We start from the raw sequence: 27,249 nt of genomic DNA, 5'->3' as shown, positions 1-27,249 counted from the left end.
ATGATTACAGAAACAAATGGGATGATGTTTAAAATCCTGCTCCTACTTGGTTGCGTGCATTGCATATGGGGCCATGCTCGTTTGATGGAGCCACCATCGCGTTCAAGTATGTGGAGACATGGATATGACACTCCTAAAAACTACGACGACGATGGCTTGTATTGTGGTGGAATGCATGTAAGTTATGTACTTTCCGTCACCAAAAATAAAACCCCAGAAAAAAAAATCAAATTATTCGTTAAAAATACATTACACAGTATTTTCATACCTATACACGGTGATTTTTCCTGATATACAAACACTTTTACTCGCATCAGACTTTTTAGGTTCTTAATGTATTAAAAATTCTTTACATTTATTGAATTTTACGTTTTCGATTGTTTATAGCATTCCAATTATTCCGAACAGGAAATAACTTAAGTGTCTTCGTAACAAACCAGAAACAGGGTGTTATACATAGAATGACGTTAAAGGCACAAAAAGATAATTTTGATAATACTTATATACTATAATCCTTTATTATAAACATTTGCTTGGCGCAGCATGGCTTTTGCGCCAAAAAAAACAACCAACAACCAACAAACCAACCAACTTTTATTATAAACAACATTAAGAATAAGAGATGCAAGCAAAAATCCGAACCATGTGACGCGGATAATTATATATTCGAATGCATATTTGCAAAGAATTATCATCTTATAAGCCCAGCTCCTAAAAACAGATGCGCATAATTTGGGAATTTATTAAAAAAACTCTTTGGTTATCAACAGAATAATGGACTTTTTTTAAATTAATGGAGTAATCTGTAATGCTATGACCTGTTAAATTTGAGTTCTATTCTCATCGAGGAAATGATTATTTTTATATATTTTAATGTTTAGACTCCATTTAAAACTAGATTGTTCATCATGTAAAATTTTTGAATCATTATATTGTTACTGTATGTAACGTTTATTACATTTTATTAGTAATACTGTGTATGTAAGTACTATCGATGCTAAGTGGTTGAGCAATATAGTCACCTTTTCTTTCCATTGTTATAGGTCAAGCAGAGGCAGTGCTTCATTTTTTAAAATTACTTCCATTTTGGAACAATGATTGTAAATGCTGCTCACCGTTCTATGCTAGGCCTTACACTCTTATAAGGGTAGGCGTGCATTATAAAAAACAGCAGGAACTTGTTTACGATAACATATTGTGGCAAAAAGCAATATAAGTTTTTAAAATCTGCAGTAAGTGTCAAATAATTTAAATATAATGCTGATTTTTAATGTTTGTTTCATACAAAATAAAAGAACATTTACAGTATCTCACATAAGTCCGTACTCATTCTATGAAATATAATCAAATTCATATATGTGCTACATAATATTTAAATACTGTTGCATAATGTTTTAATAGCTTTTCTAATAAGTGGAGAGGAGGAATTACAAAAATAGAGTCGTGCAATTAATTTGTATTAAATGTTTCAGACAAATGCAAGAAATAAGAACAAAATATTCTTCATATCAATAACATCATCTATGAAATGTTTACTCCACCCCTCGTTCGAGTATAGCACTTTTATTTCACTATTTATGCTTTCCCTCCATTTACACCATTACTCTTGCCTCTTCAAAAAGTTAAAGCGAGAAATGCTGTTATAAGAAAATATCATGTTTTATGTAAATAATAAAAATAAATCAAAATTCTGATTTTTCTCTTAATTATTTATTAGTTAAAATATTTCCGTAGTAATAGGGAACCATTCTCTACAACCTTGTTACTTAAAATATAGATCGGTCAGAAGAAAATTCTCCGCTGAAATACCTCTTACAATAATTATGAGCATTCCCTTTTCAGTATTTTTTTGTGAAGTTATGTCCTTAAAAAAGGATTTTGTTTTTAAAAAGTTGATAGATAGTTATACAATAGTAATCGATTTTTATATGTGATAGTCATTAATTAGAATTTGGTTCTTGAGTAAATTTAATAGCTGAATCTGTTATAGTGGAATTTCTTTCAACTACGATAAAAAAAAAACATTGCAACTTCCTCAACTTTCAATAAAACAGAATTTTCAAAGAAAACACAGCTTCTAACAAAATTCAAAATTAATGAATAAATAAAACGAGAATAGAATAATAAGTAGAATTAAAAAAAATATGAAAAGGTAATATGCATTCTTGAAAATTGTATTAATGCATGCTATTAATGAAAAAGTATATCGTTTGAAATTTGAATAATTTGAAAAATTTAAGACAACATTGATACATTTTTTTAAATAATTGATTAATTTCTGAAATTCATAGACCCTGTTAAATTGAAAATTTAATTGCCGTAGTATTTACTAAAAATATGTAGAAATATGACGTCTTACTTCATAGAATAATACTTTATACCTTCACGTGTTTCATCTGTAAATGTTAGATTAATACTACATACTTTTTAGCCTAATCATGAATATATAAGTATATATTTCTATTGGTAGAAATATCACCTTGATATTATTCACCTTCAACCTCACTGTAGTTAAATAAAATATTATTGCCCAATTAAAAAATTAATAGTTGAAAATTTTTTCAAAACAGAATGCAATGATTCCTGATCACGCATATTTAATACGATATATAAACAATTTTGTAGAAATGAATAAATTTTAATAATTTCTCATTTGTTTGAAATAAAATAGAACCAAATAAAAATGTTTGGGTCAAAAATATTACTACGGCAAGATAAATACTACTATCATTAAATGTTTAAAAAATTTTTACTTTTTTTATCTACAATGGATTATTTTTATTATCGAATAAAATTTCTTAAATTTTACTTTCAAACCACTTTTCGCATTTCTTGAGAATTTCGTCTGAACTAATAAAAAAGTGTTAAATTACCATTCTGCCACGACAGTCATTAACTGTTATTCCTTGTTGTGATTAGTCTTTGATGGATTAGTGAAGGAGTCTTGGTTTCGAGTTAAAGGAAGTCTTAAAGCCAAAGCTCTATTCTATTTATGGTGCAGGTTTAATCTACTTGAAAACTAATTTCTTTCTTTAAATTTCTCTCTAAAATGTTTCTCTAAAACTCTACTTGGATCTACTTAAAGTCTATTTTAAAAATCTACTTAATTTATTTAAAAGTAGAGAAACATTTAATACTCTAAATACCAAAGGATTGATTTGACTCACCTGGGTGTTTAATGAATCTTATTAAAGGTTCCTGGTGCAGGGTTGATTTTTTAGAGAAAGCATCCTTTCGCTGATGTGGTGCAGAAATTTGTAGAGCAGAATGCTTGCTTCTGTACCAACCTCATCTTCTAATGAAAATTAAGAAATCGGTCCAAAAATAGTCCAAGAGTAGTTTCAAAACAAAGGGTTAGTCTAATCAATTAATCTTTTGAGTACACATTTAGTTATAAATATTTTTGTATTTGGAACACAATTTTTTCAGGCTTAAAGTAATTGATAAGAGCAGTAGATCTTATGCAATAATTCATTTATTTCATAGTATTATTAATATATGTATGATATTCAGATAAATTTAAGTAACTAGTATTACAAAAAAATAAAATAAATAAATTCAAGTCATGATAAAAAGCAAATTATTAATAATTTTGAAAAGTAAGGTATTCTTCAAAACAAGTGGGTAAATGCAGTGGTACTTTGTATTCTTCGCCCTGCCATGTAGTGTCCTTCCTAATTTGTTTCTTAACCCTTTGACCGTATATGATGTATCAGGATGTCATGTGTGGCCAAATGAATGCATGACGTTCAGATACGTCGAATGCGACCAAAGGGTTAATCAACTTAATATAATTAATGATGAGTATCTAATCAATTTATTATACTTTAATTAATGAAATGAGATGACTTTTTATTTCCAGACTCAGTGGAAGATGAATGGAGGTAAATGCGGAGTTTGCGGTGATCCTTGGCACCTCGATGTTCCACGTCCAAATGAAAATGGAGGGAAGTTTGGCAACGGGATCATCGTAAGACATTACAAGCCTGGACAGGTAAATGAAAAATATATTCTAATAAATTCCATAAACCATTTTTTATTCCATTCTTATGATTGTCGAAAATTTTTTTATAAAATTTTGGCTGAGAGTTTGATGCTCGAATCAATTCGAAATCTTTGTCATTCTGAGCCTTCTATCGTTGCTAATTAGTCACCAAACATCTTAAACTTAAAACGAATTCTGCTTTTAAATCTTTCTCCGAAATTCATAACATTAAATTACCAAATTTCGTTAAATTTTTATTCATTATTAAATTTTTTGACGTTTACTAATAACAGTGCTTAAATTTTTTTTTGTGTGCTCTACATTATTTCTGCCCTGACATTTAGTAAAACAATGAAGAGAAAACAAATAAATTTAGTTATAATAATAAATATAAAATAAATATAATTATATTTTAATAGATAGCTATAAAGACTTCATTTCTCTTAAAGGATAAAGATTTTACTGAAAAATTACTGTGGATCTCTGTCTAGACAATGCAGATAAATATAAATGATAAATATAACTTTTATTAAAATGCATTATCTTGATAAATATTTTACAATTAACATTTTTAACTCAAGCAAGAAATTTCTTCAGAAGGATTTAAAGATATTTATTATATTAAAACATTAGAAGGAAAAAAGCTTTTTTTATGATATTATTAATAAATATTTATTTTAAAAGCTTTTTATAATATAATTTTTATATTAGATTCCCTGAAATACCAACTAATAAGCATTAAAAATAATATATACTCAATTCCAGTATTATAATTCATTTTAATAGATAGCTATAAAGACTTCATTTCTCTTAAAGGATAAAGATTTTACTGAAAAATTACTGTGGATCTCTGTCTAGACAATGCAATTGAAATGAGGTAAATTAAAATAAAGTATATTATAATGAATTAAAAAATGATACGAATATTAGTAATGCTATAAGGCTTATTTTGTTCTTTTGTTTTCCAAGGGAATGAAAATATTAGCAAATAATTAAACGCGTAATCAAATGTTTTTTAAAAAAATCAATCAAATCAATGAAAATATCAATTAGCATTTTTAGCCTTATTACCCAGACTTTTGAAATACATATTCTAAAATATAAATAGTACTACTACAAACAAGATGTATTTTTAAAGTCATATTGGAAATGAGTGAAATTATGCCTATATAAACTTTTAAGCAACTCAATTATGAATGTATACAAATATACAAAAGATTTAAAATGATTTTCATCGATTCCAAAGCATTTCCATTTATTCCATATGGTGTATATTCTTCAGATATAGATTATCTCCGAAAAATTCAATGTAATATATTCTAATACATTTCTAATAACGAAGAGCAATCAAAAGCATTTTTATTTGTACTTTTATCAGCATCGCACTGTATTGTGACGTATTTTTTCTATTTTAAAAAAAAATTATTTCGAATGATTTAAGTATTTATTCATAAAATTACTTATTATTTGTTTGGGTCGTAAGTTTTTTATAAAGATATAATGAATGCGTATAATTAAGTAACTTTGATTTAAAAATGAATCTCAGTATTATGTTTTGGAATTATTTTTCTTTAATATATCTTTACTTGTTTTTAATTACTTTTCTTAAAATATCTTAAAATATTTTTACGTTTTGTCGAAAAAAAAGTGCAGTCTTAGGTTGTGTTTCAACTAAAATTTAATAAAACTAACAATCAAAGGAATGATGATTTTTCTATCAAACTAAGTGAAAAAAATATTTAAAAATTAAATAAATTTAAGTAATTTCTCCTGTCATGAATTCTCCTGGCGAGGTAATTTAGGATACAGCTTCAAACTACCTTTTTATGAAGGGAAAAGGGCAAAGAACCTCCTGCGCTTGTTTGTTTCTCTGGCTGGTAACTTTAAGAATGTTATCCTCATGAATCTACATGACTGATGGAGTCATTTCCAAATCAACAGATATGCAATGTAATGTGTCTTTACACACACATTACATACGTATCTGAAGATCTGTTAAATAATTCAGAGCTTCTGCAGAAGGCAGGTCACAAGTTCAATGCCAGTTCATGTTGAATGGAATAGATTTTATCAGATAGGGCTTGTCGGAAAATTCTTCTCTCCAGAAACCACAGTAAATTACAGTGAAAAAAGAGCCAATTAATTTTATCTATAAAGTAGGAAATAATTATTCACTTACATCTTATACACACATAACTGCGAGATTAAATTTTGCATTCTTCGGCGTCTTGGCTATTTTATGAAAATATATAATCTTTGGTTTTCTTTTTTCATTAGGAAGAAGTGTAGAGATCCTGCTTTAGTGTGAGGATTGCGAAAATAATTTAAAGGGGTGCAACGCAATTAAAAATTTATTTTTTAAAAACATGATATTTTAGTAATGCATATCAGTTATGCAAAATTTGGAATAATATTTAAAAGAATAGATTAAGATAACTTAAAACAACTCTAATTTTCTGGGAAAAAGAGAAAAAAAAAATACTTAGAAGTTTGTGTCTGTTTTTCGTTGAACATTACGATAAGACTGCAATTTTTGCTTTTTACAAATTTCTTTAAAAGGTTTAAGGGCCATAAAGTATTTAACAATTTTTTTCCCATTTTTGTGAAGTAATTAAGGTTAGTGTTTAATTAAAGTAATTGCTCGCATTAATTAATTAACTTAATCTTAAGTATGTTAGTATTCTTCTTAAGGTTTAATTTTTGTGGAGTTATGAGCGCTGGCATTGAAGTTTTCTTATGGACACATTAAAATGGGTATGAAAATTAAGAAATTCTCAAGGAGATTTATCATCCCCTTGGAGCTTTTAAAGCAGAAAGAATTACTTTATGATGAAATTACAGTAATTAAGAGGCTTTGCAAATGAATATTAAAACGATAGAATTTATTAGCATTTATAATTATAACACAATAATAATTATTAAATGTCAATGATTTTTTTTATGTTTTAAAATACTTGAACTCTTTTTGTATTTAGGTTATTCCAGCAGTTGTAGATATTACAGCTAATCATAGGGGCTACTTTGAGTTTCGAATCTGTGCAAACAAAAACAGAAAAAAGGAAGTCACCCAAGAATGTCTGGACCAAAATGTCTTGACTATTATTAATAGTACAAGTACACAGTACCATGTAGGTGAGCATGGTAGATCCCGAGTGACTTTAGCTTTACAATTGCCAAAAGGATTTACTTGCAAATATTGCGTCTTTCAATGGACTTATATAGCAGGTAAGGTAGATTTAAATTTATTTTGAGATTGTTTTCTAAATTTCAATCTCTGTCTGTGTCTGTATTTTTACAAATAAAGCAAAATGTGATTGTGATTGTTAGAGCTTTACAGATCTTTTGATCTAGTGTTACCAAATTTGGTACATTCCCTCGAAGGATGGGAATACACATCTGGATGCAAATTTTTCAAGGATTTAATTAGAATTTTAATGGTATAAAAGTTATTTAGAATTTTTTGGCACATATATACCTTGAAAAATGGGAATGTATAACTTGGGGCCAGTTTTTCTGAGATTTTAATTAGGTTTTTAATGAACTAAAAATTAATAGAAATTGAACTAAAAATTAATAGAAATTGAACTAAAAATAAATTGGTATTTTCTGCGAAAATTCTCGAAAATCTTATTTCAAGAAATTGATTTTGATAATGTTTTAGAATTTAGAAAACTGTAGTTGAAGCACAAATTTTTCTTCAAAAATCATAATTTTTAAGATAATTTTAAGCAATAAATTTTATTGTTACAATGAAATTCAAACCTTTTTGTTTCATCAAATGTTTAATTGCGTGCTCTTTTTCCATTAATGAAAATTAAAGAAGAAAGATTCTGTTTATTATCTGCTCAGCTTATATAAAAAAAATCAGAAAGTGAAATTAAATTATTTCAAAAGACAATCTGCAGTTTGAAATATATTATCCAAACATTTATAATTTTTAATGATATTATAATCTCCTAGGAATCGATTTTGTAAGAAATGTTCATATACAGAGTAAAGAGGAAAGTGCAAATTTATTAAAAGAACAAGATTTGAACATATGTCCAGATTTGACAGTTAAAAATTTTAGTTGAGGAAATTATAAGCTTCAAGTTACACTAGCGATTTAATTGAAATTAATTAATACCCATTTTATCGGCGAATTAATTGGTAGCCAAAAGCAACAGGTTATATTATTAATCTTAATTATTAGCAATTCTTGAATATTATAAATAGTGATTCTGTGAAAAAAAGAATAGGGAAAAAAGTTATATCAAGAATATTTGCACCAAAATATCTTGTTTATTCTTCATGCTCTAAAATATCTTTTATAAAAGTATTAAGAATAAGTTTTTGATAACTGTTTTTTCTTAATATTCTCAATAATCAAAAAGTATTGAATATATATATAAGTATTGAATTATAAGAAATTTTATGGTATGCAATGAATTTCTTACCTAGGAATTAAATTTTTCACGTCTGCTTTTTGTTGGTGTGCCAAAATCTGGAGCGAAATATTCAATTGATCTCATCACGCAAATCCACTATCTCATCCTTCAAGGATTGTATTACTTATTTGAAGCAACATAACATAACGCCATCCTGTGCCCCCGGTGCCTATAACACTAAGTTATCTAACCAGTTGGATGAGCACAAGATGGAAGGGAAAAAAAAAGAAAGAAAGAAGATAAAAAGAAAGAGACGACAGACCATCCAGGGTTCTCCAGAGAGAATCACATTGGTGTCAAATCCTACATGACTATATTCAATATTTTGGTGATGTAATAACTGGATAGAGGGGAAAAGAATACTTAAACAAATGGTGACTTTGAGTTGAACTTACAGGGAAATGAGATTACTAACTGAAAAATTGATAATTTACATTGAGAATATCTGTATGACATATATTAGCATATAAGTAATCACTAAAGAGTCAGAAATCTGTGGCGTCCGTCTGAATCCTGTGGTTTTGATTTCCTTCTCGAGAACTGCACTTTTGAGGGACTTTTGAAGTTATAATTTCGGCTGATTTTGACATGTGGCATTTTGGTCTCAGCTAATGTGTAGTCTTGAATAGGTCTTGGTATTTGTGAATATGGTTTACTATGGAGTGGATCTTGCCACGTGATAGGGTATTCGATGCAACTCTCCTGTACCATTCTTCTTCGAGACTTGTTTCTGGCTTTCTCATGTGCCATGACAGAGTCAGTAGGCATTCGGTGGCATAGTGAATTGGGGATCCTATCTCCCCACAGCTACAGTAAGGAGAGTTGGCCAGATGGAATCTGTGTAGGTATGTCGGGAATGGACCGTGTCCAGTGAAGAAAAGGACATCCGTTCTGTTCCAGTTGGCAGCGTATAGAGAAACTTTCGGTATTATATTGAATGTGGAGCGGCCTGTTTCGCCTTCTTCCCATTCCTTTTGCCATATTGTCATCATATCGGTTTGGAGGATGTTCTTCAGATGACATCTTGGGAGCTTCATTATATTCCGATCTTGATTAGCATTAGCCGCTGTTTTGGCTAGTTTGTCAGCCGCTTCATTCCCTTCATAGCCTACATGTGCCTTGATCCATGAGATTTTAATGTGAGGGTATTTTATCATAATCCATTATAAGACAAAATGAAGCTTAATGTTATTTGGTATACGAGCTTATTTTCGCCAAGTGAACGTATCCATACTGGAATTTATTCTATTGTTAAATCATTTGTAAAATATACTTACTTGTTTGAATCTATAATTTTTTAGGTTTATTTCGGACAGTTTTTCAATAAGTTTTGAAAAATTTCGATTACTTAGTTTCATAATTTTTTCTAGTCGAAAATATATTTATAAAAATTGTTTTTTAAAGATACGAATTTTTTTTCGTGGGAGTTACAACTGTTGCAAAATGAAATGCATGCATTATTTCAAATAATTGCTACAACATATAATTTGCATGCATTATTTAAAATGATTGCAATAGATGTAATGTAATTAACCTACATTATTTTTTTAAAAAAGTCATGAAAAAATTGATAGCTAGAAAATTTTTATGTATTATTAATTTCAATTTCTGCAAAAAATTTTGTTTTCAGTTTAATTAACCATCAAATTACTATATTTGTTAATATTACTTTATGAAGGCTATGTTAAAGCATTAAAAATGAACAAGAGACTACCATTACAAAAGGATTTGCTTTTTGCTGAATCTGAAAATATTAGTACAAAAACAATTTTATTGTATTTCTGCTATTCAAAGTTCAAGCAGTTGTTATATCCTTATGATGCACGATTAGAATGAATTATTAAGAAGCATTATTTTCCAGGAAACAACTGGGGAAAATGCAAAAATGGATCTTTTGCTTTAGGATGTGGAGCTCAAGAAACCTTTAAAGCATGTGCAGATATCTCCATCAGCGAACGAACAATAACCCTTCCCAACCCAACGAAAACGATCGGAGAACCGAGTAATGTAAAACCAGTCACCGTTAATCACCCAACGACTGTCACCAAACCGAATCATGCGAACCGACGCAAGACCACTGCCAGTATTAAACCAACCAGCACAGCTTCACCAAGTGTTAATAAAAATAAAAATAAGAAATACCCTCCGCTTCCGAGGCCTACGATTATAAAAGGTGAAACTTTCCAAGAGGCTTTGGATCGAATCAGAAAAGATCCAAGACTCAGATGGATGCTGCAAGGAAGAAAACCTAGCTAATGGTTAGATTTTTAATGATTCGTTAATACATCATTTGACTGAATTTCTATGGATTTTTTTTCGCTTCACATATTTATTGTAAATAATTCTTTTCTTATAATATAATTTATGACTGTGGTTTTAAATCGGGAGGTTTTGGTACAATATACAAGGTAATATTATGTCTAAAAATATGAATGGAAACGCCATCCAGATGAGTTAGATGGCACTTTTCGCCATCATTGTAATAGGATTTCAGCACTAGTCATTAAACGTTTCGATTTCTTGCGGAGTATAGGCATCATTTTGCCAATACTGAGCATTCATAAACTATTCTATGCTAGCGTCTGCATAGATTAGTTGATAACAATAAAATTGCAGTAGCAAACTCCAATGAAATACCAATACTTTTGAAAGAGTGCCAGTTCATGCTTCTTTGCTGTGAACTGGGAATAATTGTGAACGATAAAAACTAAAAACAACTATTGTGGAACTCGAAATGTGTATGTTTCGAGTGAAAAACATCTTTTTACACTTTATTGGCTTGATATTTTCTAGCTTTTTTGGACGACATTTCGTGGCGGGCATATATTGTTCCGGTTAGTTTTTTTTTCTTTCTTATTTTACCAAAAAGTTTCTACAATGAATTTTGCATCTCCGCATAAAAGGCATATTATCTGAATGAAATGAATATGAAAAATATTGTGTTTTTTATTATTGTGTTATTGTTTAGCATCTTCTAGAATAAATAAGGTGAATATATATACATATATATTCAATGTATCTTAATCTTATTTCTCCATCGACCATATAGTGTATGAAAAATCAATTAAAGTTTAAAAGAAATTTTATAAAGATGATGTCTAGATTTTTAGTGGTAGGCTTCGATTGGTGAATATAGAAAAAAAATCTAATATATATATCTATAATAGAAAATCTGTATTATTATCTATATTTTCTATATCTATAATAGAAAATCTGTTAAGAATATAGAAGAAAAAAAAATTCCAATATCTTATTTCTATTTCTCACCATATTTCTTATTCCGTTAGTGAAAAAGATGAGACTGTTTTCGATAATCAATGAGATTTATTCAACAAATGCAAAATAGAACATAAAAGTTATATAATCATTTGAGTGGCTATCGTTAAAACTTCAAGATGTAATCTAATACTGGAGAATAAATATTAATAAAAGTAATTTCTAGCTTTAAAAATATAATAACCTTGATAATGAGATTTTTTTTTGGAGCAGTCCATCTCGTTGGAGCAGTATAAAGTTCATCATCATGTTAGAAACAATTTACGCATTAAATAACATAACAAAATGAATTTTTATAATGAATATTTCAGAATATTCAAATAATTATATAACTCTATTGATGAGTTCATTATATAATCATTTGAATATTTCAGAATATTCAAATGATTATATAACTCTATTGATGATAACTCTAAATGATTATTAACTCTATTGCTTAAAGTAAAAATGTGTATTAAATTTCCTGCAATAGTCTTTGTTTTATTCTGTATAATGTCCCTTATTTTATACGAGCGGAAAGTTTTGTATAGAAACTTGGTTTAATTCTAAGAAGAGCATATTTTTTTTGTTTCGTTCTAAAGAAAAGTAAAAGAAAATATTTATATTTATATATCTACGGCGTGTGTAGCTATCTCTAAAATGTGACCAAATCAGATAAAAAAAATGAAGACAACTGTTTTACTTTTTTAGACTTTGTCTACTTTACTAGCGCCGTTTACAAAATATGTGTTTTAAAAAATATATCTTCTGTATTCATTGTCATCAACCTTACTCCCTTTTTCCTATAAAATTTGCACTTAACAGAATATTTATACTTGGTATTTAATGAAACAAATATACATACAGTTGTCATTGCCCTTGTTTATCATGAAATATTAAAAGAAGATTTAACATTGTCTTGAAGGAATTGTTATGAAATTATTTTCATTATTTGTAATAATTTGTTCGACATACGTTGAATCAAACTTTGATTTCAAAAATATGTCATTGTTTTTGGTGTGTCACTTTTGTAAATATTTATTTTCATGGAAATATGTCAGTTATATTTTTAAATAAAGAAAATTCTTTAATTTTTCTTTGTGCAGTGTCATTTATTAATAAAAGTATCAAAACAATATAAAGGTCATGAAATCAAATATTTGAAAATAACTGTACATTCATAATTATTTAATAAAATCACTGGAATGGCTTTTATTTATTGAATCCCTTGCTTTTTATTCATTCATTCATTTAATTCAAATTATTAATAAAAGTAAAAAATAAATGATGTCTCAAGTATTGATAAAGGAGAATATGTGTGTGTGTGTTGGCTCTCCATAGGTCAGGCCTTTTGACCTTGGGTTACTGTAAGACCCACTCCTCCGCTCCCAACGACGAAGCTTGCAAGACCAGTCAGGAGGGGAAAGGTCACATGGTATCCGAGGGGGTGAAAACCAGGAGAGACGTACAGGAAGTGTACTAGACAGATAACGACGAGGGACGACGAGCGAAGGTGGCGTGGTTCGCCATGAACGAGATGCTTGATTCACTTTTATGTTTTACATTTTTAAACCGTTACTGTAAATATGTAAATAATATAATAACCTAGAATATGATGGGTTCCTGTATTTATTTCTATTCAATCAACATGATTGAACCGGGCGATTATTAAGATTGAACTGGATTTAAAATAATCACTCAGGCCTAGACGTTAAGTAGGCGCCAGCCGTTGTTGGAACAGCCACAAGAAATACACGTAGGATGTGTAAGGAAACGTTACTGGCGTAGTCGGCAGGATCCTACCAAGGAAATGTTGGAATATCTACTGGAGTGTTGCCTACAAAAGGTTAGAGGTGAGAGCTTATTTTTATTATTGTAAATGCTTTTCCCATTGAATTGAAAATATTTATCGTTTGTCTCAGAAACGTGCACATCAGCGCCATTTTTTTTTGTTGTGAACACATCAGTGTTACTTTTCAGAGCACATCAGTGTTAATTTTCAGAACACATCAGTGTTAAATTCGTGAACACATCATTGTTAAATTTGTGAACTCATCAGAGTTAAATTTTTGAACACATCAGTGTTAGTTTGAGAGAACACATCAGTGTTAAATGTGAGAACACATCAGTGTTAGTTTGAGAGAACACGTCAGTGTTAAATGTGAGAACACATCAGTGTTAATTTTCTGAACACATCAACGTTCAATTTGTGAACGCCTCAGCGTTAATTTTTAAAACACGTCAGTGTTACATTTGTTCGAATATTTATCGCAACAGCGTCAAATACTGGTTAAGGAGCTTTTGTGGCAGTGCGTTTCGAGACAATGATAATATAATATTATAGAATTGTATTTTATAATTGGAAAGACATTGTAGAAAGAAGCAGTGCTCTTTGAATAAATTAAAAGTAGTTAAAAGATAGCACATCAAGTGTATCTGTGAACCTATTCTTACACCTCGTGTATTTCTGATATATCTAGTATTATATTTGCTATTATAATCATTATTGGATTATTATTATATTTAAGCAACAAGCTTAAAAAGTATAGCAGGAAATTCTGTTTAATCAAATATTATTTTGAATGTTGGACATTAAATTTTGATTGTTCCATTCATTTCTATATTATTGTGTTTTATTTAGTAAGATAACTGAATGTTAATTGTTTCCGTCTGTTTGATTGATGAATTGTGCTGTGATTTTAGTACGTAATTAATCTGCAGAAATACTTGTATGCAGCAATATTATCATTAAGTGCTAAAGTTAACTGAATGTTTTGTTAAATGTTATTAATTTCATTATTAGTTAAATTTCAGTATTTAACCACTCTTTGTTGTAACTTAGTATTTTAATTTGAGTCTGATAGTAGTCATATAAGTATTTAAGCTATATCTCTCAGGAAACAAAAAGGAGAATTCTTTTAATGAATCTAAAAATTGCTGTTTTATTTTCTGCTTTAACTTATAGGCGAAATCTTTTACCTTTTAACTTAATATAAGCCAGTATTTTGATTTGTGTTATCTTATTTGTATACCATTCATTTTTATGCAGAATTCTTTATTTTGTTGAATTGGAATAATGGCATTCATAGCTAAAGCTAGGAAGTGTGATCTTCAGGAATTAGCTAGTGAGTTAGGTGAAGAGATTGATGGGAATCTCACGATTGCTAATCTTAGAAAATTGATTTTAAATTCCAACGAATACGAGGAAGAATTTGTAAAGGGCGTTTTAGAAGGCATTGTGGAGAAGAGACAAGAAAAAGAAAATTTGGAAAGACAGGAAAAAGAGAGGCAATTTGAGTTAGAAAAAATTAAATTACAAACCTCGATCGAAACTCAATCCATAATATCAGAAAATAATGAAATGAGTAATAAACATAATTCCTTAGAGTTACAAAAGATACTTCAGAAGTTTGATTCCAAAAATGATGATATAAGTCTTTACTTAGTCATATTTGAGCGCCAAGCTAAGCGACTAAAGATTGATAAGACAGATTGGGTCACCCAATTAATGCCACTTCTTCCATCAGAGGTTGTTCAAATAATAGCAAGGGAACCTGAAGAGGAATCTAACGTTTACGAGTACGTAAAGGAATTACTCTTACGACGATTTAAATTGAGTGCAGAAACCTTTCGATTGCGGTTTGTGCAACATCAAAAGAGAATGGAAAGTTCATGGAGGGATCTGGCCTTTGAGTTGAGAAGCTTCTTGGAGGAGTGGTTGGATGGTGTTAACGTAACGGATTTCGACTCGTTGAAGGATCTGATGGTTGTAGATCAGATGAAAAGAAGAGTTGGAAATGAAGTTCGGGAACATTTTGTTGACACATGGACAAAAATCTCGTCTTCATCTAAGTTAGCCGATCTCCTCGATGATTATGACGGTGTAAGGAGAAGCTCAAAAACTGGACATATTCCTAGTAATGGCAGGACACGAGTAAACGGGAATTTTGAAAAGAGAAATCCTATTGTCCATGACAAAAATGCAATGAACACTGATTATAAAAGACCGAGTAGTCCTCGGAATTGGAAGCAAGAACGCTCCGATCGGCGTCAATGTTTCGAGTGCGGATCATCGCAACATTTAAGAGCCCAGTGCCCAAATCTAGCTAAGATGAAGAATTTCTCAAGGATTAACCGCGTGACAAGACGTTTGGTAGAAACGACAAGCGAGAAAAGTGGACCACAGAGACTTCCAGAGAATGTTGCTGAAAATCAGACTGATGAAGGTACGATTCTCACAACACAGTTAAAGGCACCAGAAAAAGAAATAACACGCATTAGCCCTTTACAGAAAATACCAGTGAAAATTGAAGACAATACATTTGAAGGTATCGTGGATACAGGTGCTGAAATCACCGTCATCAGACAGGATATAATTGATTCTTGCTCTAAACAAGGAGAGGGCAGCATAAAAATTATATCAGCCTTTGGGGAAGAAGAACTTGCCCCATTAGTTACTATCAATGTAAAAATTAATGATGGGAAGCATGGCAATGTTCCTGTTACTTGTGCAGCATCGAAGAAACTAATAAGCGACATGCTGATCTCCTCGACTACATACGAAGCATTATGTAAGAAAATAGAGGCACATACCTTATTACCCGTGATAAAGAATGTAGATTCGGAGCAACCTGTCCATGAAGAGCCAAATCAAGAAGATAATGAAGAAAGTCCATTGGAGGAGAAAATTTGTTTCTCGAAGTTACAAAAAGAAGATAACTCTCTGAAGACGGCATGGGCATTTGGCAGTTCCCAACAGAATGGTTATTCAGTTGAAGATGGCATCTTATCGCACTCTGAATGGGTATGTGGAGAAAAGGTGCAACAGGTAGTGTTGCCAGAATGTAAACGGAAGTGTGTGCTTAAGGCAGCACACGAGTTACCATTGGCAGGTCATCTGGGAGAGAGAAAGACGAAGGAAAGAATAAAGTACTCATTCTACTGGCCAGGAATAAAGAAAGATGTCAAAGAATTTTGTCAGTCTTGCAAACAGTGCCAAGTTAGGAGGGCAATTACATACAGAGATAGGATCCCAATACAGCCTATCGTCAGACCAGAAAATCCTTTTGAAGTTTGGAGCATTGATTGCATAGGTCCACTGGAGCCTCCGTCCAGGAGAGGACACAAATTCATCATTTGCGCTATTGACCTGTGTACACGTTGGGCAGAAGCTATCCCAGTAAGAAATATTACTGCGAAAACTACGTGTGACGTGCTCATGAAAATTTTTACAGCTACAGGATTTCCTGAAGTCGTTTGCACTGACCAAGGTACTAACTTTACATCGACTTTAACTAAAGAATTCCTGAAAGTGATCGGCACCGCACCAAGATTTGCTACTCCCGGGCATCCAGAAAGTATGGGTGCAGTTGAGCGATGGAATAAAACCTTAAAGGAAATGCTCAGCAAGAATATCCAGGAAAATGGAAAAGATTGGGACATACATCTGCCATATCTGTTATTCGCGTATAGGGAAGTACCACACAGTACAACAGGACTGTCACCATTTCAAATGGTCTATGGAAGGTTACCCAGAGGGCCCTTGTCTCTGATGAAAGATTTCTGGACAGGAAAAAGAAGAATCCCCGTAGGTGTTTCCAGATCCATTGAGAGTTATTTAGAAAATTTGCAGGAAAATTTAGGAAAGGCTCATGGCATTGCCATGGAGAATGCCGAAAAAACCCAGGCAGAATATGCAAGAAGATATAACTTGCGAGCTCGTGAGAAGACCTTTCAAGTAGGAGAAAAGGTTCTGATTTTGGATTCAGCTTCTTCTCATAAGCTGTTAAAGAAATGGATCGGGCCAGTGAGTATTGTTGCTTTTACAAGACCCCATTCAGTACTCGTCAAGATGGAAGATGGTACGAATAAAGAGATTCATGTCAATAAAATTCGACCATACATAGCACGACTTGAGCAAGTCGGAGTGATATATGACCAAGACAATGAATTTGGAGAAATATTTCCTGCCCCAACCAATTGCAATCAGAAAAGCAAAATCAGTCGTGATATAAGAACGCAAATTTATAATCAAGGAAAGGAGTTATCATTACAACAAAAAGCTGAGCTGATTGATATCTTATCTAAGTACACAGACAGTTTCAGTAAGTTTCCAGGGAAAGCCAAGGTGCCAGGACATAACATTAAGGTAACCGATGACTGTGTCCCCAAGCGACTAGCTCCATATCGTGTCCCAATTGTTTTGCAAGGGGAAGTTGAACGCCAAGTTCAAGAACTTTTAGAAGCAGGACTCATTGAACATAGCGAGAGTGACTGGGCACATCCCGTAGTGTGCGTTGCTAAGAAAAACGGTAGTATCAGACTGTGCGTAGACTACCGTCAGCTGAATAAATATACGATTGCAGACGCCTACCCAATAAAACTGGTTACTGAATTATTGTATGAAATTGGAAAAGCTAATTTTATATCCATATTAGATCTCACCAAAGGATATTGGCAAATTCCCATGAAGCCGGAAGCGAAGCATTATACCGCTTTTATCACTCATTCTGGGTTGTACCAATGGAATGTGATGCCCTTTGGTATGAAAAATGCAGGAAGCACATTCCAAAGAAGCATGGATAAGATCCTCTCAAAGCATCGAGAGTATTGTCGTGCATATATTGATGATGTCGCCATTTTCTCCAAAAGCTGGGAAGAACATAAAAAGCACATTATGGAAGTATTCTGTACGCTTCAAGAGTCCAACCTTACCATAAATCTAGAGAAGTGTGAGTTTGGCAAAAAGGAAGTGAAGTTTCTTGGCCATATCGTCGGATCAGGAAGGCACTCTCCAGATCCCGAGAAAATTGAAGCCATAAAGAAGTTATTGAGATCCACAAATAAGAAAGAAGTCCGTAGTTTGCTAGGACTTGCAAATTATTACAGGGACTATATCCCAAACTTTTCTTCATTAGTATTACCACTAACAAATCTCACCAAGAAAAATGTACCCAACAAAATTCCATGGGCCAAAGAACAAGAGCAAGCATTCCAAATCTTAAAAGAAGAATTAGTCAAGATGCCTTCATTATATACCCCACAACAGGATAAACCATTCCAGTTATACACGGATGCCTCGGCAACAGCCGTTGGAGCCTGCTTAGCTCAGATAGGTGATGATGGGAAGGAAAAACCCATTGCATTTTTCAGCAAGAAATTGACTGCAACTCAAACACGGTGGGCTACTATCGAGAGAGAAGCCTACGCCGTACTGGAGGCCTTGAAGAAATACGACACATGGATATTTGGTGCTCGTGTTCAAGTTATCTCCGACCACAACCCTTTGACGTATCTCACTCAACAAACGCCTCACAGCGCAAAACTTACACGATGGTCGTTAGCCTTACAGAGATACGATGTGACAATATCATATCGAAAGGGGAGTAAACATTGCAATGCAGACTCTCTATCTAGATTGCCGTTGCAGCAGAAAGAGAGAAAGGCTTTCCAGAAATGTACGAAAACATTTGTGCATCTGTTCTGTTACTTTTATCACCAATTTTGTGCATATTTGATATTTTTTAATACATATTTGTTTGCCTTTATATTTTGAATTTGGGTATGTGTTATTTCTTTTCTTTGGGAATTGCATATCAGTTGCTCTCCCACCTCTTTCCTGCTCCTTTCCTAGTTATAGCGACAAATACTGCTTGGAACTATGTTTCATTTCAGGATCAACCTTTTACCGTGAAAGATGATCAGTGATAAACAACCCGTCCAGTTCTCAAGACTCAGCATTGTCTCTAAGGTGACAATGTGCTTCTCCAAGGGGGGGCGTGTAAGACCCACTCCTCCGCTCCCAACGACGAAGCTTGCAAGACCAGTCAGGAGGGGAAAGGTCACATGGTATCCGAGGGGGTGAAAACCAGGAGAGACGTACAGGAAGTGTACTAGACAGATAACGACGAGGGACGACGAGCGAAGGTGGCGTGGTTCGCCATGAACGAGATGCTTGATTCACTTTTATGTTTTACATTTTTAAACCGTTACTGTAAATATGTAAATAATATAATAACCTAGAATATGATGGGTTCCTGTATTTATTTCTATTCAATCAACATGATTGAACCGGGCGATTATTAAGATTGAACTGGATTTAAAATAATCACTCAGGCCTAGACGTTAAGTAGGCGCCAGCCGTTGTTGGAACAGCCACAAGAAATACACGTAGGATGTGTAAGGAAATCTTACTGTTACTAAATTTGGCATGTATATATTTCTATCTCTCTATATATGTACATACATACTTTGAAGGTTGAAAACACCTCGAAGATATATATATATATATATATATATATATATATATATATATATATATATATATATATATATATATATTTAATTTAAGTAATCAAAATTTAAGCAACAATTTAACGTTTTTTCACGTATGCTTGCGAAAATATAACTGCATGATGAAAATGAGTCCTACATTGTTTGAAAATTTAAATAATCCTCTTTTTACTGATGCTAATTTAAAGATCGCATAGATTTTGCAGTTTTTTATATTAAAATTAAATTTTTATATTAAAATTATATTAATTTATATTAAATTATATTGAACAAAATTAATTTTGTTCAATTTCCAATTATAGATTATGTTGTCGCCCTGAAATTCAAATTGCTTTTCAATGTTTCTTCAAATGCGATTATTTAGTAGCGTGTTTTTCTTCCATCGTTGAAACTTAGGGAAGAAGAATTTTGTTTTATATCTATGTAGTTTTCTTGACAAAATAACAAAATTTTATTACAGGTGAAAGTTAGAAGACATAATGAACAGGATTATTACTATTTTAAGCATTATGATGTTATGAAATCTTACTTTATAAGAATGGTTCATATATATAATATACAGAACAGATGCTATTTTTTTACACTAAGTCTATTAAATGAATGAAGCAAAATTATCTATCACAATTTTGACTTAAAAATGTTTTTTGTAGAAAATCATGAATATTAAATTTTCTACAAAAAAATTTAATTGGAAGTAAACTTAATCAAAAATTCCAATGAACCAGCTGATCAGCAAAAGCGATTAATAGTAAATAAAGAAAATAATTTATCCTTTTTTTTTTTTTTTTTTTTTTTGTGTGTGTCGCGTGACTATTTTAAGCCAAGTTTTATTGCACGGTAGATTCTGAGGGTAAAGACCCCTGAGCACCCGAGGGCAGAAGTCTGACGTCTAGCTCATATGAAGTAGAAACACGCACACATTCACTTGCACAACCCCTTTAACAGGGGGGCTCATTCACGCACCTCATAGATAGAACACAGGGTAGAGAACAACCATGCCCGAACTTGGACACCAACCCGGGACACCTAGACCACGGGGAAGTTATCCTTATTTTTCATACTATTAAGTAAAGCAAATAAAATTATTTAAGAGTAAAAACCTATTGTAAATTAAAATGGGAAATATTAAAAGCAGATATTTTTTAAGCTGCTTCCAAAAACACTTCTTCCTGCAATATACAATATCTCTTTGCGAAATCTAATTGTGTCACTGTAGATAATTCTCTTATTCGCAGCTTTATTACTCTGCCAGTTTTAATTTCTAGAAAAGTTGGGTTTTTCTTAAAATACTAGATTTTCAGAATTGTTTAACTAAGTCTGATAAATAGGACAGTGGAACAAATATAAAACATTATAACATTTCAGACTGCGCAATGTTTTCAACTTTATATTTATTCAGCTATATAAGATAAAATATAATTAATTATGACATTTAAACTATTTTTTGAATAGCAAGTTCTATGTATCCATCTACAACAAACTAGAGATTAGATGTTGAGTTACGACCAAAGCATACACTTTTACATATTTAAATATGACTTCCTTAACTCTGTAGAGGAATATTAAAAGGACGAAAAATAATTATTGCTTTTCATTTATTCTTTCTAAAAATTTTTATCGCAGCATCAAAAGAATATGATTAATTTAAAAAATATAACAAAAAATAAAGCTATTTTATGATATATTTATTTTGCAAGTTACGACCATTTCTTTCAGTATTTTAAATATTCTCAAATTGCATTATATTTGTCAAACAAAAGAAAAAAAAAATATCTATTTTAACAATAAAAACATTAAACAATTATTTAACAAAAAGATTTAACAATAAAATCATATAAAATATAATAAAATGATATTGTAACTTAGCGCAGTTACTTCGAATCTGTAATATCGTTTTACTGCTTAATTAGTATTATCTCTAGATAGAGAGGGATTCATAAGAATTTTTAAGGAATGGTAGGCTAGTGACAATTTTGATGACTATTTGGAGATATAACGATGAGTTAGGCGACTTTGATAAGAAAAATAAAGGCTCTGAACGATTCTGGGATTATGGCTAAATTTCGATTGGAAACTGAGATTTGTAGATTCTACTGAAAAATTCCATGTGGAAAACTAAATAAGGTGAGACGGGCAAATGCAGAACCAATTCTTTCTTTGGGGTGTTTATCACTTTGTGAATTGGAGAAATCGAGTTTTACAATTTGATTAGTAATCTGTATATGCTTGTTTATTGCTGATTTCTACAAAAAATCTTGGCTGTATTTTTATTACTTGCAGTTCGTGTTCCCCAGAATATTTACAGAATAAAATGTCTTTTTCATTATCCAGCATGTTTTTTTTTTTTTTTTTTTTGTCGAACACCTACCGGATAATTTCCGCAACACTAGTCTGCAAACAATACTCTCTCTAAAAACTTTTTTGATACTTTACGGTTTTGTGAAAAATGGACAAAATTGTAAAATTATTTTGTAATACTTTTGCGCAACTAAGTGGTTGAAATTTTAATTCGGCAGATTAGACAGCTATATAGGGCTGCTACGTTGAGAAGGACCACAGACAGGTCAACATAAAATACAATATTATTAACATAATTACCAAATACAGATAGTTAAAAAACCATATTCTATGAATTAAAAATATTAAAATTACTTTGTATGTTTTTACATTGAATCAATGAAATCATTATTAAAAAACTGAAATAAAAATATTTGCTTATTTATATAGTATTGAAATACTAATCAGTCATTTAATTCGTTATGTTATATTCTGGATGACAAGTATTGCAAAATGATAATTTTTAATAATATATTTGAAGTTTAATATTTACATATAATCTCTCATAATGTCCATAAACCCTTTAATCCACTTTGTCATAACTGGCTATAAATGTATGGCGACGAATTATGTTATGAATTTGTAAATTTTTGTCACTATAATTTTTCAAATTCAAGTCATTATAAGATTCCTCCATCAGATTTCTGATTGTCAACGCCACTGATTTTCTGTATGTGTGAGTTGTACAACAATTCTTTGTCAAATACATATTTTAAATTATTTATTATTTTTTTAGGATAAAAAATATATAATTCTTACGTATATCTAAAAAAACATTGAAGTTGTGCTACCATAAATACACGTTCTGCATATTCTGAATTTGATGCCTGTAATGAAATTTTGGGGCATTAAAAATCAAAATCAAAAATTAGGTGTGTAGTTTTACCAAACTAAATAAAAAAGTTTATTATTTGTTTCATACTTGAGTAGCCTCTTAGCCGATGCAGTTCCAAAGAACTACACCGTTGCCCAGGGAACACCACGTGGAGGTGGGCTACTTTTGTTCCCCGCCCATCCACCCTCCATCGCTGCATCCGAAGACAGTTCTGATCTGAAAACTGCATCGGGCAGCCGACGACAGTTTTGATGTTAAACCGCGTCCTTCTGCGACCGGTATCTCACTGGAATATCCAAGGCTAAGCAGAACTGGTAGATCGCAAAGGATTCTACAACTGGCACTCCGACAGGAGCCATCCGTGCAGGCAAACCCAAAGCAGAACACAGCTTGTAGACCATATAGGATTCTACAACAGTGATATCAGACTTCTGGATTGCAGATGGAGCCAGTTTCGCTGGAAGTTCTAAAGCCTGGCAAATTCTAAATACCGTGTAAGAGCGAACCACTGGGACGGATTCTACTCTAGTCGCAGGTGGATCAGATGGTTTATCAACATCTTGATCCAAATCGGGATCGAAAAACAGATCTCCGATTGAGGGTAAGTGGGGGAACATGTAATATTTCAACAGTTCCAAGATCGTCCACAAGACGATCCATCCAATGATGGCCGTAGCCTCATTGAAATGTACACAAAACACACCAAGCATAGCTCAGCAAAAAAAGTCACACAACGATCAGTTGCAAAAAGAGAAATGATTCTTAACAGAGCAGCAGAAGGTAGATTCATTGTTTCATCTATTATATTGTTTGTATTTTGTGCGTTTGTTTAACATTAAACAGTAAAATTTCTGCTAACAATAATAATACGAGTGATTGTTGAAACCTTCGGCATCCAATAACAACTGAAATATAACCAATGATTATTACTAAGTTAACAATGGAATAAATCTAATAATCAAGCATAGAATATTAGAGGGGGCAAAAAGGGGAGTTAATATTTAATTAAATTATGTGGGTTTTAATTTATATAATTTTTCGAATGTTAACTAGATTTTTCATGTGGGTTTTTAAACGAATACTATCGATCAAGATTGAAAGTGATTAAAATTTTTAAAAAATGTGTTGAGTAAAATTTGAGAACAAATTTCCTTTTTACTTAATATGTTAAGAAATAAGTTTCTACCCTGTGCTGTATTTGAGGTAAATTGCCATCTCATATTAGTGTAGTAATTAGTTAAACAAAGGAAGTGGAAGGTAAAAGAAAAATGAAAGAAAAAGAGAAGAAACGCTCAAAAATATGCTGAAATATAAAATTCATGCGAAACTAATTCAGAAAAAAAATATCAATTCAAGAAGCACCCATTTTCAAAATCCCTTACATGAGCGTTTAGTGCTTCGTAGAATAACGAAGAAAACTGGATATGCATTTTGGACGCTCATTTGTCAACCAAATTAAACTCAAAATTCCATACCAAACTATTTTAATGATAAGATCAATTATCAGATTAAGTCGCTCTGTTTAATACATGAAAAAACTTAATATTTTGAAAAATGATGATATAAATAATTTATATACCTTCTTCCTACATTTATCCTTTAAGCTTTATACATGATTTCAGTCTTAAACCTTTAGAAACCACAAAGACGCCAAAAATATTGAAATTTATCCTGAGAGATTAAGAGCTATTGAAGGTGTTTGCCTTAACTGTGTTAAAAGTTTTCTTTACGCTGCCAGTTACTAGAGCAAGTGCTTAGCGCTCTTTCAGCAAATTAAAATTAAAGAAAGAATTATCTTCGGTTAAGCATGTGTTCAGAACGCTTAAATGCACTAGCTGTATTAAGCGTCGAAAAAGAAATTGCAAAAAAATTGGAATTTTTCTGAAGTAATTGATATATTAGCGAAAAAAAAACGCATTAAACAAATATGCATTAATATTATATGCAGAAAAAAAAATTAGAGCCCCAAATGACTTCTTGTACCCAGGCCCCTTTGAAGAGAAGGCCGGCTCTGGTCATAATAATGAATTATGACAAATTATACGTGTTTTTATTTAAAAGTAAGAAATTCGTTAAAAAATTGCTGTTAATTTTTTTTAATATTTTATGTATTTTTTATGTTGTATAAATATTGAAATATAAATGAATAATTAAAAACATATACTTTCCACATAGTTGTAAATATAAAAAAAATTAAATAAATCACTAATAAATTGATTAAGTTAAAATTGTGTTTAATAGGAAAACTAATTTGGCCTATTATTAAAAAAGAGGGCGCTTTGGCCGCAAAATGAAGAAATTCATTATATTCACTTCATTCAAATATGCTCAATCAAATTCCACTTTATTACAACAAATTAGTACTGAATCTTAATAAGAGATGGCACCACGACAAAAAGAGGTACTAAAATGGCAATTTGAGAAATTTTTCATCACACAAGGCTTGAAAAGTTCATTCATATTAAAAAAAAAATGATACTTGAGATGAATCCATAAATATTGCTGATAGTGTAATAACTATGCAATATAGAGCAGTAGAGCAGCATTTCAAATGAACTTTGGGGAGTTATTTCACATGGCATTTTTATAAAAAATGATTATATTCGGAAACTTATGTTTATTTTTAAATTTTAGAAATATGACTAAAACTGAGCAAAACTGGAAGCATTCGAAATATTCTACAAAAATTTAATCTTTATTAAATGCTTCTCTTACTTCCTTATTAAAAAAAAAAAAAGAAAAAAAAAGAAAAAAAGAAAGTTAAGAATATACGAAAATGTTTAACTTTAATCTTTTTAAAAAAATGAGCTGTGATATCACATTAAAATGACATTCCAAGAATCGAAATTATTTTATGTATAATTGAAGTAGGAAAGTCAATTTTACTCTGTCTATATGTTTTTCTTAGTAAATCCTTTTTTGCATCATTTAATAGATTTGTTTACCACAGGTTAAATTTTAGAATTTAAAAACTTCTAAGAGAATATTACAGAATTCAAAAATAAATCAATTTCAAATTATTTTTGAATTTTTATCAAAAAGTTCGCCATTGATTTGAATCACCTGAATCTTTTGTTTTTTCTTAAAATTCTTTTTTCTTCCAAGATTTACGACAAATAAGTATTTAACATTATTTTACCGACAAATAAGCTTTTAATAATCCCTCCTTTTCACATTTTCATTCAAAGCATGAAAACACACACTTTAAAATGTATCTGAAACGTTCAGCAGAAACAAAAGAATAAAATATTATTCATTATGTCTTTGATTTTCTCATTATTAATTTTTTTCGAAAGCTGTTAAAATCGTAAAAAATAAAAAGTAGGCAATGAATGAAATGAATTTCACAATGTAGGATGTACTCAAGCGATAAATAAAACGTGTTTCATCAAAGAACTAATAATCAGCAGCAAACTTCAATAAATAAAATAAAATCTTTTGAATTTTAATATTTTTACTAAAAATGCTGGCATAAATATTTAAACCATTATGCTGATGTCTTTACTTTCGTTCTATTGCGGAGAACTGAGATTTTGAATATTAAAATCGTCTATGAGTAAAATCGTAATCGTCATTCGTTTTCAAAAAGTAAGATAACCCTGAACACCGTCGTACACAAATTTTAGATATAGACTAATGATTATAAAAAATGCCGCTAGATGACGCCACGAAACAAATCAATCTTATAAGCTTTGAGAATTCATATCCACGAACGTAATCTTTCTATAGTTTGGATAGTCCAAAGAAAAAGTTTTAAGATTTCAATAATAGCACAAAATAATCTTTAATATTATTTCAATATTTTCAATATCATTCAATATCTTCAAGTGAAGAGAGCTTCCTCTATTTTCTCACCAACTTATATTCAGGATTTAATGAACTTTTACAACAAACTGTGCCTGATCGGAGACTTATCGCTTCCTGGAGCTGATGTCAAAAACTTTTTTATTCTGGGGGAGCATGAAGTTATAAGTGTATAAGATTTTATGGACTCCATTAATAATAAAGATGAAGAGAGTGTGTGTTTTTGTGCTCTATAGGTCAAATCATTCCACCAAACTTGGTACAAATATACTTTTGAAGATATTAATGTACGTCTCAATTTTTTGAAATTTTAA

The 27,249-nt window shown here is 31.0% G+C and overlaps 2 protein-coding genes across 2 annotated transcripts; both read left to right on the top strand.

The window, feature by feature from the left end:
* LOC129969826 (uncharacterized) lies at positions 1-10,814 on the top strand. The gene is made up of 4 exons (XM_056084418.1): positions 1-177; positions 3,863-3,994; positions 6,961-7,210; positions 10,274-10,814. The coding sequence occupies exons 1-4, from the start codon at positions 1-3 to the stop codon at positions 10,666-10,668; spliced, it is 954 nt and encodes a 317-aa protein (XP_055940393.1). The 3' UTR covers positions 10,669-10,814.
* Positions 10,815-14,743: 3,929 nt separating this feature from the next.
* On the top strand, positions 14,744-19,374 carry LOC129972793 (uncharacterized). Its single transcript, XM_056087065.1, has 2 exons — positions 14,744-19,124; positions 19,301-19,374. The coding sequence occupies exons 1-2, from the start codon at positions 14,744-14,746 to the stop codon at positions 19,372-19,374; spliced, it is 4,455 nt and encodes a 1,484-aa protein (XP_055943040.1).
* Positions 19,375-27,249: the final 7,875 nt, after the last annotated feature.

The sequence above is a fragment of the Argiope bruennichi genome, chromosome 1 (assembly GCF_947563725.1).
Source record: "Argiope bruennichi chromosome 1, qqArgBrue1.1, whole genome shotgun sequence".
In the NCBI taxonomy this organism is placed as follows: domain Eukaryota; kingdom Metazoa; phylum Arthropoda; class Arachnida; order Araneae; family Araneidae; genus Argiope; species Argiope bruennichi.
The sequence above is the reverse complement of the archived record's forward strand: the minus strand, read 5'-3'. Positions and strand labels throughout refer to the sequence as shown.